Source organism: Galeopterus variegatus, unplaced genomic scaffold, assembly GCF_000696425.1.
Source record: "Galeopterus variegatus unplaced genomic scaffold, G_variegatus-3.0.2 Scaffold1248, whole genome shotgun sequence".
NCBI lineage: Eukaryota > Metazoa > Chordata > Mammalia > Dermoptera > Cynocephalidae > Galeopterus > Galeopterus variegatus.
The window spans coordinates 248,279-264,231 of record NW_007727359.1 but is presented as its reverse complement, the minus strand read 5'-3'; the positions used below and the strand labels follow the sequence as shown (position 1 = coordinate 264,231).

At 37.5% G+C, this 15,953-nt stretch overlaps 1 protein-coding gene across 1 annotated transcript in view; it reads left to right on the top strand.

The window, feature by feature from the left end:
* Window positions 1-15,953, top strand: part of CNTNAP4 (contactin associated protein-like 4) — a 276,072-nt gene that overhangs the window by 64,731 nt on the left and 195,388 nt on the right. Inside the window, exon 3 of the mRNA XM_008575870.1 lies at window positions 13,132-13,325. Within this exon, the coding sequence (XP_008574092.1) occupies window positions 13,132-13,325 (194 nt within the window). The remainder of the gene's footprint in view (window positions 1-13,131; window positions 13,326-15,953) is intronic.

Here is a 15,953-nt window from a genome sequence, read left to right as displayed (position 1 = left end):
GACATTGACTGTATTTGGCACAGTATTCTACACAGTATTATTGAAAAGAAATAATTAGAAATGATTTTAAGATTTTTTTGTTTGCCCTAATGAATGGAAGGTTGGAATTACGTGGCCATCTGATTTTAACAGGAGGTAAGACATTCATTGCTGAAATGTTGGGTTTGAGATATCAATAAGGCATCTGGAAATAGATACATAGGAAACGTTCAGAATGTGGAATATAAATTTCAAAGAAAAATCAGAGATGGAAAAAAAAAAGATTTAGGTTTCATAATCCCAAAAACATCATTATAGCCACAGGTATGAGAAATGTAGTTCACTGAGAATGTAGAGGAGAATTTGTGTTAGATTTTTAACAAAAGTAAAGAAAAGGAGCTCTGTGAAGGATGCTAAAAAAGACTGATCAGAAAAGCTGAAAAAAACCCTAGAAATTGCAGCGTCACGTGAAGCCAAAGAAGGAGGGACTTGCTGTAAGTGGCAGAATTACTCTCGGGTCATTATTGACCTGGGTGGATATTCTAAAGATATAGAATATCAGCATAGAAAAAGCAAAAACCTGTTTTTTGTTTTGTTTTGTTTTGAAAGGATTGCCCTTCAAGAATCATGTAAATCATGAATTCATTATTGAAATTCTACTTGTACTCTTAGATTGCCTGGGAGTTCCCCTTAAATAGAATTCCCTTACTGTCATGTTGACCTTCCAGTATTTCTATAAAGGAGCAGAAAATGCTAGAAAGATTGCATCCAGGCTTACTTGCATGTAATTTTGCAAAAATAATAGATTTAAAAATTTCAGAAAGGGCATTTATACAACACAGTATTCTACTACTCAGTTATGCATCTGTTGAAGGAAAAATTGGTGTCATTAAATGAAAATATAAAGTTCTTGACATTTATGGTTGACTGTTGAGCTTGTCTGACTCTGGAAATAATACATTGATATTTCCTAGAATTACAAATTGCTGATTTCTTACATTAAAAGCTTGACATTTATGGTTGACTGTTGAGCTTGTCTGACTCTGGAAATAATACATTGATATTTCCCAGCAAAATTCTGAACTCTAAAGGTACATTCTGAAATATAGCAAACTGACCTTTTAAAAAAATTCATAAGTAACTGTGGATTATCTGTTCAGAAAACAGATATAATAAAAGCAATAACAACTGCAGTGTGATGATCCATGTTGGTAATTGAGTCTCCATTTTGCTTATCATAAGTATTTGTTTTTTACAATTAGTTAGCTCTCATCATGAGCATGCATTGAGCTGCTTCTGCTAGGATGCTGTTTTTCAGTTGTCACATTCTCCTCTGTGGTAACAGAGTTTGCAGGAAAACGCAGGGGTGTGGATGAGATTCATAGGATTGCCAGAAGCAATTTGAAATTGGCTGGGCAGAAGCACAACCTTTTTTTTTTTTTTGGTCCTTCTTTTCTGATCCAGAAAGTGTTTGCATTAACTCTCATCCCCAGCTGGAAGCACTACTTTCTTATGACTCAGTGGATCAATATACACCGGGAAGTGTGAACTATGACAGGTAGCCTGACAATCATATGAAAGGCCTCATTGGCTTGAGTGGACATGAGGTTGCTTTGTGAGACTTTCTTTTTATCAGAAAGGACAATTTAGAACTTTCCATTATTCCTAACAAATAGAAATAAGGTGGAGTTAAACAGAGCAAAATAATGTGTTTTTTCCTCTTCTGCTTGCACTTCCTCACCTTTCTTGTCCCGATGGACTTGATCATGCTCAAAACACTGGCTGAGCTTGATCTTGACAAAACTTGGGAAAAATGTGCCTACTCTTTCTCATACAGAATAATTAGTGGCATATAATTTGAGAAGGGTTTTATTTCTCAGTTTAGGAGACACAATGACAGGTACAATTACAAGTTTATAGCCACAGGTTAAAATCAGATTAAGAAATAAAGGAAAGGTTCCTAGATTGGAAAAATCACTCCCCAGTAGTTTGTTACATTTGTCTTTATTTGTACTCTTCACTATTTTGGCACAGTGTAAGGTCAAAAAAATCAAATATGTTGAAACTTGGTTTATTTTATCTAATGAGGCAAGAAAATTGTTTATAACACATGTGATGATCAAGGATAATTTAAAAAAATCTGAATGTGTGTCAAGCCCTGGCAAAATTCATAATAATGTATCATGATTTTGACATAAACCTCATCATAACACATTTTTTCTCCATATTTTTCATAAATTCATAACCCTTGTGTGTTCCTCTCATTTGTGCATAGGCCAGGAGCCAGATGGAGCTGGCTGAGGTGCAAGGATGTTAGAGGAAGCAATTCATTGTGTAGCAAAAGGGTCTGCAGTTGAAAGCATTTCTAGAATTGAACATGTGCACAGGGGAATATTGTACCTGATGACTTCAAACTCTAAATTCTATTTGCATACTACTCCATTATGCTTTACAGAACATATCTATTAAAGTTAGTATATAATATATATATTTATGCTTATCTCTATTTAATTTGCACCAAAAATCACTGTGACGCCCAATGAAGGCTGAGTGAGTCTGCTATAGAGTGTGAATGTGACTGTATCAGTGTTACACATATGGCAAAATGTCTTTTGAAGCAAATAGGGGCACTGATTCTGGTTGACTTCCTGTATACACATGCAAATAGCATTATTCTTGACATCCACACATAGTTTTATAAAATCATAATTTTGAAATGCATAATTGACAGCATTTAGGGTGTTAGGCACAAAAAACAAAATACACATATGAATACTATGAGTATCTCATAGTACTGCTGCAGTACATTAATCATCCAGATAGGAAATATTGGTTGACATGATTTTTTTATCAGGCCGGTTTCAAAACCCAGAGGCTAAAGGTTATGTTAGTAGTTGAGGTATAACATGTTAACAACACATTTTTTTCAGTATTGTCAAAACTTCAGCATCTGTGATTATTGTTAAGGCAGGAGAAATTCTATTTGCTATTCAATCCAGAGACTGCTTCCCATATATGACCACAAGTCAGATCAGCTCAAAACCCCTAGCCTCTGTTGGCTACAGTCACCTCTTTTCGTTGTATTAGTTTTTTCCAGGTAAATGTTCAGATTTTCTGATTCCCTAAGTTTTCTTCTACTCTTTTCCAAGATGGTGGTTGGTATATGAGGGACGCAGATGATGCCATGGCATGACTAGGTGCAGGCTCCCCCAGCGTATGTTGGTCATTGTGTTAGTGACCACAAGATTGTTGGTTGGATACTTATGCCCCAGGTCAGTGATATCTGTCAGCGTAGTTGGGTTGATTCTGACACTGGATGTCTGTTGACATGCACTGCCAAATTCAGTGGCCCATTGATCCCACTGACTGACATCTTGTCAAAGGCCATCACCTTTTGCTGGTTGGGCTCCATGACACTTCTTGTTGCTATTCAGATTCCCTGAAACTGGCTGTTGGCTAATGAATGGAGCAGATGAGCAGTAGCCTTTGGATATTGCCACTTCTAAGAATCTTTCATAGAAGTGGCAATGAAAAAAAAGTGGCTAGCTCCCAGCCAGACTCTCATTCACTTCTAGGCATTGCTTTTAAGCATCTTCTCTTAGACTCTGGTTGTAGAATGGTTAGGTTGCTGGGAAATATAATTCATTAAATAGAAAAATAAAAAACAACCCAAACAATAACCTCCTGTAAAAAAAAATTGCACCGGATTGAGTTAAACAGGCAAATAGTCTTTACTCAAGACTATTACAGACTGTTACAATAAGGGTCAAGACTACTGCAATAGGGGAGAGAGACTGAACTCAATTCCATTGAAATAATTCCATGGAAGCACTTGGCTGTATTAGTGGAAAGGTACTGGAGGACATGGGGGGAAATTGGCCAATGTGATTAGGCCATCTGTGTTTGCTAATTGGAGCTTATGGAAGTTAGGGTCCTACCCTCCCACAAAGACTGGAAGATCGGGGCCCTGTCTTTCTTGATGGTTACATTTCAAAATGGTGTCTCCCAGGTCCTTGACATTCCAGGAATGAATGAGAAAGATGTTCCTGAATTGTAAAACTGGCAAGAGGCTGGATGAATATTTACACCTTAAGGGGCAGAGAAAGAATTTACAATTGCAAGTTTTATAATGTAAATGCTTTAACAGGAGGGAAGTCAGGACTCTATAGGAGGAAGAAACCTATTTAAAATTTAGTCACACTGAGGGCAACATTAAGGCTGTCTTGGTCACATGCATCACTGATAATTTTTCTTCTTGCATGTGAAATAAAAATTACTACAATTGTCTACAAGCCAGCAAGCAAGCTCTCACTGGGAACCGAATTGGCTGGTACCTTGATACCTTGTGTACTTTTCAGTCTCCAGAACTGTGAAAAATAAATGTGTGTTGTTTAAAAAGAAGGAATAAATTATGCAGTTAAATAAGGTGTGTGTATCTAAGACTGAATTCAACAATACCTAAGCCCAGAGATAAACATATCTCATTAATTGGGAACATGATGCTATAGTATTAATATGTTTTAGCATTATTACCAATTGGGAAAATGTTAAGTGACTTAATCAATCAAATGCCTCAGATTGGTTTTGTACTGTCTACCTTTTTGATATACCATGCCCTAGGAATGCTGGCTTTTTCAACCATTAGTGGGAATGATGTCTGTTGGATACAGGAGAATGACTTCAGTTTCTTGACCCAGTAGGAGTGATATGAGGATATTTGGCTCATGACACCTTATCATCTCAGTCTGGCTGGGGAAGATAAAAAAAAAAAAAAAGAAAAGAAAAAAAAAGAAGGTAGAGAAGCAAAGAATGGTTTTTAAACTTTTGGGATATTACCAGCATGCTCTCATTTACTAAAATGACCTGCCTCACTGTAGTAGATGTAATTGAAACTTTTAGAGAAATATTATAATGGGTTTAGAAAGCAAAACGTGGGCAGTTCCTGATTACCATCTGGCTTTCTAGACATCATGTGCTAAAAATAATTTTTTCCAAAACTATTCATTTGAATGAAATAAAACTTGCTGTGGTGGAAAAAAATTAAGGCAGAGAACTTGGTGTTTTGGTAACTTTATTCTGGCCTTCCAGAAGAAATTTGGCTGTCATAAAATTTGCAAATCAAATATACAAATCAAAATGTCTGAGCAGAGAAACGATGTAAATATTTACTTTTCAAACCACTGAATTATTAAAGATTTTAGAAATGTTTAATCTGGCAATACAAGAAGTAGGACTGAAAGTCAGTTTGCCAGTTTGCCGTGAGGGAAAACTGATTGACAGCAAAGAACTAAAGCATAAGAGAATTTAGGAAGGTATAATTAATTTAGAAACTTGCTGGAGAGATGAAGTGAAGAAGCATCTCTTTTTCATTGTATCAAAAATTCCAAAAACAAAGTAATAAATACATCTAGGAAGTGTAGTTTACAAGTGATTAAAGTGTGTAACTGTGAGGCAATCAGCAGTCTGTGCTTGTGTGTGTTTCAGCTAGTGCCTAGACTTCTGTTTTAGAACTCCATTGAAAATACTGTGCTGCAAAGAAAAACGTCCTTGTGCTTTTGTTTAGCTTTGCTCCAGTTCCAGCTTCGCCACTAGTTTGTATAAATTTACACAGTCTTATTATACCCATATGGCTGCAAATTTATTTTAATCCTTTATGCAGTAAATAGTTATTTAGTACCTAGTGTGTGTCTGGTAGTGTGCTAGACGCTTGGCATCTGTCAGAGGACAAAACAGGTGAAGACCCCTGGTCCTCAAGGAGCTTATATTCTAATGGGGCAAGACAGAGAATAAACAATAAATACAATAAATAATAAAACGATATGCTATGTTAAAAGATGGCAATTTCTGTCAAAAAATGAAAAAATGGGGCCGGCCCCGTGGCTCACTTGGGAGAGTGTGGTGCTGGTAGCGCCGAGGCTGCGGGTTCGGATCCTATATAGGGATGGCCGGTGCACTCTCTGGCTGAGCGTGGTGTGGACAACACCGTGCCATGGATTGCGATCCCGTTACTGGTCAGAAAAAGGAAAAAATTAAAAAATAAAAATTTAAAAAAAAAATGAAAAAATGGTTCAGGGTAAGACAAATTGGAGCAGGTTTCTGGGTTGAAGGAACTTTAAATAGGGAGGTCAGGAGACACAAACCTCTATGAGAGGGTAGGATTTGAGCAAAGAGCAAAGACTTAAAGGCAGCAAAGAGTTTAGCCTAGGGTGTCTTAGAGAAGAGCATTACAGGCAGGACAGATAGATTAACAAAACCCTTGAAATGGGAAAATGACTGATGTGCAGTTCATTCGAAGACCAGCAAGGAGGCCATTGTTAATGGAGGGGAGTGACATGGGATGAAGGAAAGGAGAGAAGGCAGAGATGAGATGGAAGTATCCTAAGGGGGCAGATCACTTGGGACCTTTCAGGCCACGTAACAAGGACTTTGTCTTTCACCCTGTGAAAGAGAGAGTTATTGCAGACTTTTGAGCACAGGCATGATAGCTTACACATGTTGTGTAGAAAACAGTATCAGCGAGCAAAGGAAGAAGCAGGGGGACTTATTAGGTGGCTATTGCAAGAATTCAGGCACAAATAATGTGGCTTGAACCAAAAGAGTATTCATGAAGATGGAGAAGTAGCAGGATTCTTGAGAACAGAGTAGCATCAGGACATCTTCTAGTGATTTGGTAGTGTGGTGTGGACAAAGGAGTCAAGTGTGACTCCTTTCAGAAAGGGTGTGAATAGAGCAGGATTTGGGGGAAGAATAGAAGTTCAGTTTTGGAAATGTTAGAGATATCAAGCAGAGAGTTGAATATACAAGGTCTAGAGTTCAGGAAAGGGGTGTGGGCACGTATATATATATTGGGAAATTTATAACATATAGGTGTCTAAGTCCTTTTCTGTTACTTATAACATAAATACCTGAAACTGGGTGATTTTTAAAGAAAACAAAATTTATTGCTTACAGTTCAGAGTCTGGGAAGTCCAATGTCCAGGGAACATATCTGGTGAGTGTTTTCTTTGGTGGTGGCTTTACAGTACTGCAGGGGTCTCATATGGCAGAAAATGGCAGAGTAGAGAGAGAGAGAGAGACTCTCACATGCTCTCCTTTAAAGCCCCCAGAACCATGTTCCTGACCACCATTATTAATCGATTCCCTATGGCGTGGTCCTACAGTCTAATCACTTCTTCTAGGCCCCACATTTTAATTACCATAACAGGATTTCCCACCCTCTCAATGCTATCACAGTGGGGGCCATATTTCCGATACCTGAAACTTTGGGGCACACAATTTAAGCTTCAGTGAGTTTGGGGGGGACATTCAATCCAGGGCAATGGGTAATGTTTTAAATTATTAGACTAACAAAGAACACCAAGGGGTGAATGAAAAGAGAAAAGAAGCAGAGCAGAGGACTGAGACCTGGAGATTATCAACTTTAAAAGGTGATATGAGATAAAAGGGACAACTAGCAATGAAATTGAGAAAGAACAATCAGTGAGCTCAGAAGAAAGTTAAGAGAATGTGCTTCTGTTGGAGAAAAGTGAGCAAAGTGTATCAAGGCATAGAGAGTGATTGGAAGTGTCAAATGTCACTGATAGATCAAGTGACAGGAAGATGAAACCTGCGCATTGGAGCAACAAGGAGTTTTTCAGTGACTTTGGCAAGAGCAGTTTCAGTTGAGCAGTAAGGAGTAAAAGTGTGATTGGAGTTGGCCTGAGAGAGAATGGGGTAAGAAAAATTGGGAAGAGTGGTATGGATGTCTTATTCGAAGTGTATTAATACAAAGAGAAGAAAAAAAAAAGAGTGGATCAGGAGAAGGTTTTCCCCCCTTTTAAAATAGGAAAAAATAACAGCATGTTGATGTAACAGTACACAGATGGGAGTGATCCATGAAAAAGAAAAAAAATAATGAAGCAGGAGAGAGAATTGCTGAAGCAGTGACGATGAGTGGGTTCAGCAAAAGTCGAAGGGGGTAACTGATGGCTCATGGAACTGGAAAGCACCGTGGTGGCCTGCAGGCACAGCTGGATCAGGGGTCCTGACCGTGTTCTCAGAACTCGGTCTCGCTTCATCTCTCCACTGTGCTTCTCTCGATGCTGCCTTCACTCAGGCGGGCTTTCCACAATAGCTCTTGCAGCTTGATGCGTATATCCCATCCTCTCTGCATTTACAGCAGAAAAGAGATCCCCTTCTCCAAGAGCCCCAACGAAATCCTGGAATTGCTTCAGTGGCCTGGCTCAAGTTACTTGTTCATCCCTGCAACAAGTGCTGTGACCAGGACAGGCAATGCCGAGATTCAGGAGCAAGCATGAGAAAAGATCAGCAGCAACTTGGACAGCATCAATAGAGTCGTGCTTTCTTTCAGCAAAAAGAACTACACTGGTAGAAATACAAAGCTGTTAAAAGGCTCTAAATGGACACAGCGTGCCACTGAAGAGGGCCAAACAAATATTGGTACCATGTTCTTTCTGTTTCCTTACATTAATGTAATTTAATGTCAAGATCAAAATGATCTGGGCAAATTTAGACTCCTGGGGAAATCTAGATGACATGGCATTTGAAAAAAAATGTAATTATCTTAGAGGGAAATTTTCCTATGATAATTTTAATTAAGGCAATTATTTTCTAGAAATTTAGATGTCCTGATGGTGGCTAGGGCCGTCATGCAGCTATGTTCATTAGCGTTTTGTGTCCTTGAACATCTGTGTCCCTCTACTATTTAAAATCTTGAGAAAGGATTGTGACTCCCCTTTTCTGTGTAGTTCTCACCTATGTAAAGTTGACATAGCACCTGCACTGATGACCACTAGGAATGGCAGTCAAGCCATTTTTAATATTGTTAGAGGATGTAGGTGATTCTTATGTCTATTTTAAGGCTCCCACCGAGAGTATTTTTGTCTCCATTTTTTCCTTTCACTTGCCTGAAATTGTAAGATGTACCTCCCTGACCAGTGCTAAATACTGGTGATATCTAATAGCTGGAATATATGAGTTTTAAACATAATTCAGTCAGCCAAGTTATTTATAATTAAATCACACTGAATAAATTATTTGAATAGAGTCTTGGGATAAAATATGCTACTGTGAGCCAATGATAGTTATAATTACGCCAAGGGGGTGACTTGTAAAGTGACATCCTCATACAGATTAAAATAGTTTTAAAATTAAGTAATTTCTCACCTACGCTAAAATAATTTGCATAATATTGGGAAAATTTACTTAGTGACTGTAAATTCTTTCAGTTTCGTTTGAAAAGAAGAGGTGTAAAAGCATCTTTCATCTCACTAGATAATTTTAATAATTAAGTTTAATACAGTGCATATGATTTATGGTGGAATGCTTAGCATATAATAGGCACTGGATAATTTTTAGTTTGCTTTTCTTTCCTTATAATTCATAGCAACATATATTATAGAAGCAAGTTTCTCATGAATCTGACATTTCAAAGTGGTAGGCAACAGATAAAAGAGATGCTGTGTTTTGTGGTCAGCCAGTCACTGACTTTTTCAAAGCTCAGCTTTGCTGTGATTATGACTTTTTGTTTGGAGTCAATAGCAATAATCATTGTTTTACAATTCAGAAAGTTACACCTGAACTGAAGTATATCCCCATGCTTGCTGAATGTGGGAGAAATCACTAGGAATTTAATATGCTTTTAAAATTTAATTCTCATAGCAATGCTACAACATTTAGGAGTCTTATGAATGTGAAGGATTTTTATTTTTAAATGTGCGTTTTCAAGCTGTAATATGAAGAGTTAAGAAATGCTTCCATTTGAATGGATTTATGACACTTTATTATGCCATGTCTTGTAACAAGGCCAGTGCAGGAGAGAGAGGATGGTAAAGTAGGAGGAAGACCGAGATATGGAGAAGAAAGTGAATTAGTGGGGCAAGACTTTTGTTTTTGTCTCATGGATGAAGTATCAGTAACCATGGAATGGGGGGTGGGTTAGGAAAAGATGGTCTTTAGTTTCATAGGTATTGGTTTACTATGATGTTGAATAAACTGTCCTGGCATAGTAAAAGCATCATTAAGGACAATAACACTTGACTAACAGCTGAAAGGTTTAGTTAATAAACAAAATAAAGAATTCATCGTATTTTATTTTATAGTGATTCAGAGTTTACAGTTTGCTGGAGTTAGCCATTACTTTCTCCATTAACAAAGTAGATATGACAATAATGTGTCTCCAGAAGGCGAGGTGGTTGTTGGTGGCCATGCAGCTGGTGGAATCTAACCTCAGCTGCAATTACATTTGTATTTCTTTCTTTTTTTAAAAAAAAAATTATTTATTTTTATTCTAACGTAGTTGATTGTACATACCTGTGGGGTACAGATTTGAATATCAGTACCTGTGAGCAATATGTGATGCTCAAATTAGGATAATTTGTATATTCAACATTATACAATGTAATCATTTTTCATGGCCCTTTACCAATTCCTCCCTTTACCACCACCCCCCTTCCCCTTTTTCACCTCTGGTAACCTCAGTTCTGTTCTATGCTTTTGAAAGTTCAGTGAATTATTATGATTGTTTTGTCTTTCTTTCTTTTCTTTCTTCATTTTTTAGCTTCCACTTATGAGTGAACCAATGTGGTATTTCTCTTTCTATGCCTGGCTTATTTCATTTAAAATAATTTTCTCTAAGTTCATCCATGTTGCTGCAAATGACAGAAAAAGTGGTATACTGACACAGTGGGATACCACTCTGCCATTAAATAAATAAATAAAGCATTTGTATTTCATGCCACTATTGTATCTTTCTCCCTACCTGTCATCAGAGGCTGGCACACCAAAGTCTGCCAAGATCAATCAATTTATCTCTATCTTATATTTTCCATATTCTTATTCAACATTTGTCTTAAAATTAGAATGAGCATTAACACTCCATCACACACTTAGACCATGTGCTTCTGCAGAGCCACACAACCTAAAACCCAGTAGGGATATTTGGATTCCCTGTGGCCAACTTATCCTGCTGAAATTACTTGGTAAAGCCCAGGAACGTCTGAATTTCCATTACTTTATCAGTGTACCTCCTTAATGAGATAGCTTAATTTGCATACCAGTAGTAACTTTTCACTGCAGGTAAGAAATTGAAATGTTCAAGGTCAATTAACTGTGACTGTTTCAAGTCGGCTAGTGCAGTTGTAACTGTGAGAGATGCTGGGAAAAGGGAGTGGTCAGGGAGGGGTTCCGCTTCCTCCTGATGAGAATTGATGATCCAATTTTAACTCACTAGAATCATGCTGACTCTTTTTTTCCTTGCTGTGCTTCTCTTATGTGTTTGCTTTTTAAATACTGGTCTATAAAGGTGTGTCAAAATGCCAGAGGAATTCTATGAAATTCTAGATTAAAAGAACATATTCTCATTTTTGACTTTAGACCATTAACATTAACTAGAAAGAGCAAGCAGAGAAATAATCAGCACTTTTGCAGACGTGTAAGCTGATTTAGATAAAATTCCAAAGGTAGACTTTCCAGGGTAAGATGGTGGCTGGCTGGAGGTACTTCATTAACTTTTCCTAACTTTTCATTCTAAAAAAATGATAAAAAATACAGAGAGATATGTCCTTGCAGCAGTAAGAGGACCGGGGATGCTCAGTTAGCATCAGACCTTGGAAGACTTTCTTCTTCCAAGCTTTTGGTAGGCCCTGGGGTGGAATGCTAAGATTAGACAGGACAATGGAGGAAAATTTCTCCCCACTCACCACCCCCCCATCATGTGCCTATATTTCAAAAACAGGGTCCATTGTTAGACAGAGCAAGGAAAGTTGATCCTCTTGGGTGGCAGCTAAATCCCGAGATTCCCCATCCCCATGAGCATGGTCTTTTCTACATCCACTGGGAACTACTGATTCCTAGTTCTGAATCATGACAATGTGAAGGGCACTACTGTATCCTGGTTAAGAGAACTGTGTCTCTTGCCTGCCCCGTGAACAATGGCAAGGTGCTCAAATTCTCTGTATTTGACTCATCTACTAAATAGGTTGCTTTGAGAATTAAATAATAATGAGTTCTGCCTTTCATCTATCAGAGTGTCATTGTGCTGTGTTCCACCATCAAAAGAATCTTAAAATCTTCTAAAACAATTGTCAACACAGGTGTGTCCATTCAGGTCTCACAGTGGCATGTGTCCCACCATAATAGCAAACATTGTTGGGTATCTCTTTGAACTAGGGCCTGTAATCAAGGTTTTATAAAATAGGTCACAGATGTCAAGAATAGTGCTTAAATAGAAACTATATATAAATTAGTGGTAATCCTTATCTAGAATTTCAGACCTTATTATCAGAGCCTCAAGGTGGGTGGCAAAAGAACAAGGGAAAAAATGCGCTAATATTCTTCTTTGGGGTGATATGTAATAGATGTTGCATTTTAATAAATATTGAATATCAGATAAATATGGATTCAAGAATGTATAAAACCTTATTTCATGAATTTTACAAAGATTATATATTACTTAAATAATAAGCAATGTCAGTATTACTTAAAATAAATACATTGCCAAATAATTTTTCACAAACTGCTGCAAGCCACCTTCAACCCACCGCTGGATACAACTCTTCATCTTTTATTGTGTTATTGTTCTCTGCACCTGCCTCACTGTTAATGTTGTGTTGCAAACATGCTTTTCAATGTCTGTCCCTCCCTTGAGCCTGTAAACACCTTGAGGTCAGGACTATTCTTTGATCATCTTCATTTTCTCAAGCTTAGCAATGTACTTCCTCTGCTAAGTGTAAACATAATCAAAGGTAGTTTTCTGGTTCAACCAAAGTGTGAAAGTATTCCCTTACATCCAGCTCTGGGCAAAGGGATAAAGGGCCAAACCGGTACCCAGTATTGCATGTGGGCACTAAACATGCTAGTTCCAAGTGCTGACATGAATGTTCACCTGTCAAATTAAGCACCTCAAGCATTTAGCAGGACCCGTAGCTCTCCCCAGTATCAGGAGGCCATGAAACCTAGAAATTAGGCTACCACCATTTACACTACATTCTTGCTTTTCTATATTTCTTTTACAATTATGAGAAGTTTCATATTTTGGAAATTTGACTTAAGTTTCATAGAGGAATACAGTTTTACTGGCATTTCTACTTCATTAACATAATTTTTAACTAACTCTCCTGACTCAATGTTCTCCTGTCTCTATTTTTATGAAAGGAGCTGGTGGCTGGTCTCCACTTGTGTCGAACAAATACCAGTGGTTGCAGATTGACCTTGGAGAGAGAATGGAGATCACTGCTGTGGCCACCCAAGGGGGATATGGGAGCTCCAATTGGGTGACCAGCTACCTCCTGATGTTCAGTGATAGTGGCAGGAACTGGAAGCAATATCGTCAAGAGGACAGCATCTGGGTATGTTTCTTTAACAAAAGACATAGACTCTTAGGAAAGTAGTATACCCATCACTGCATCTTGTTTACCAATGTCTTAAGTAGAGGTACAAAATCTTCAGAATTACTTGAAAGCATTTTCAAAGAGAAAATATGGTAAAAATTCTTTTTTCTGATACATATCACGGTAAATCTACGAAAATATTAAAGGTAAATTTATTCTACAGAGTCCTGAGAAATACATCCACACAAATATATATATATATATATGTGTTTCATATATAAACCTTGCTCTAGTCTCTTTAAAGTGTGTAAGTGTGTAAAATGCTGTGTTGTGAACAGTGGTGCAGCCCCTACAAGAGAGAGATGGAGAGAGAGGCAGGTTGTAAGAGAGTGGGTGGTATTTGTAGTTGACTGATTGCATGTAAGTACCCAATGGAAGAAGGAAGCTAAAGGAAGTTTGCTTGATGATAAAGAAAGGACTTTTTTGTTAGTGTAGAAAAGTGTTTGTTTGGATTTTATGTGAGCCAGGGAAAACACGCTGCAATCAAACAACTTTTTTTCCCTCCTCTGGTTGAGCTTCCGGAACCAGAGAAAATGAATAACTTAATGAAGCATCATTCTTAGCACACAGATAATTTGGGAGCCGATTTGGGCACATAATGATAATTTTCTTTGACCAGTCAATTGCCTCTTTTTTGAAACTTTCTAGAACTCTTGTTATACATTGTAAACTCATTGAAGAAATGGACTATGATTTACTCACCTTTGTGTCTCTAAAGCTCTTGGTGGTCATTCAATGCATGTTTATTGATGTAAATCGAATTGAGAAGAAGTAGCCTTACTCTTTTTCAGGAGAGAACAACAACGGGGCTGAAAGAAGTTGCCTATTAGCATTTTTAAGAAAAGCTGCTTTAAAATCCAAAGAAAGTTGAAGCAGTATATAAGAGTCAGAAAAAAACAAAAACAAAAAAATAAACACACCTGGATATTATGGTTGAGTTAATTCCATGAAAACCATTCAAACTAGGGATAAAATAAACAGTAATTATGAACGAATAACAATGGCAGCTTAATGAGGTATTTATTTTAACTAGGTGTTTGGGTTACCTTTTACTCTTTTTCTGAATTAAGCATGGGATTTTAAACTAAATAGGTAGTGACTAATGCCTGCTAATACTTAGCTGTGTTAATTAAAATGTGGTATAGATTCCGTGTCCCCCCACATCCCCAAGCTCGCTGAAGCTTAATTCCCACTGTAACTATTGAAGGTGAGGAGCCCTCACTGTCTGCTCAAGCCATCCATCATCTGGCAGTGTGATACTCGGCATAGCTGAAGTCACCACCAAAGGTGGCCCTCAGCAGATGTGTTCCCCGAACTTTGGACTTCCTAGCCTCTGAAACTGTAAGCAATAAATATTGTTTCTTTACAAATTAACCAGTTTCAGGTATTTCTGTTATAAGCAACAGAAATGGCCTAATACAAAATGTACGTTTTTGACTTTTTAAAAAATGATAGAACAGTCATGGAAATTTTCATTTTTCTGTTAATCAGGCTTAGGGAAAACCAAATCTAGGTATTTCTATTTGCCTTTTTTTGCTTATTCCTATGAAAGATGAGGGTGAGGTGGTGTCATGAATGATATCCTTATAAATCCAAAACAATAAAAGTAAAGACCTGGCATGGATTTCAATCTTGTTAACATAGTTCTGTAGACTGTGTTGTAATTTATCGGTTTATTCACTGGCGTCTCTTCTTGAGTGTGAGTTCCCTGTAAATAAAGATTGTACCTTCCAACCTTTCATCTCAGCATCCCCAAAGGGTACCAGTGTTTGGCATGTTGCAGGAAAATACTAAATGTTTGTTGAATGAATGAATAAATGAATTAATGAATAAGATGCACTTTCTTGTAGGATACTTTTCTGATCATGCTAACTAAAAATGACTCCTTCCTGCACTTATTAGCTCTCCTTTTTAGAGTATTGATGTTGTACCAGTTTAATGCACTTAGAATTAAGGTGGCATATTTTTCTCTCCCCCATAAGTTCTGGACTTTTTATGGGGGAGGTTTTTATCTTTCTCATTTTAGCATTTTTGCCATTCAGTATGCAGTGTGGCACATGAGTTTTGTTAAGTGAATTAGTGAAAGAACCAATAAATAAATGAATAGATTTGAATATATTAATATACTAATCTGTGCCTGTCTTTGTACAAATTTCTGGGAGGAATTAAAAGAGTTCATGTTAATGTCATTGAAGAAATAAGGCACATCGGAAGCCAAAGAATGATAGCATGAAAATATTAGGTGCAGACTCCCAAAGATTTGGAAGTGGACAGAATATGGAGATTATGGCAAGATTAAGAAAGCTATTTCATGAAGCTGGAAAAGTGTGAACAAAAGCATGGGCATCGGTGATATCCAGAGATATGTTTTCCTGTGTAATAACCACTGACACTTCTGGTCAGATGGGGCTGTCAAGTTTGAGAAGGACTGGGCAATAATTTTATTTTATTTTATTTTATTTATTTATTTATTTTCCTTTTTGTCTTTTTTCATGGCCGGCAACGGATCGCAACCCTCAGTGTCGTGCCCGTACCGGACCGGGACTGGCAACGGGATCGCAACCCTTGGTGTTGCGCCCGCACCTC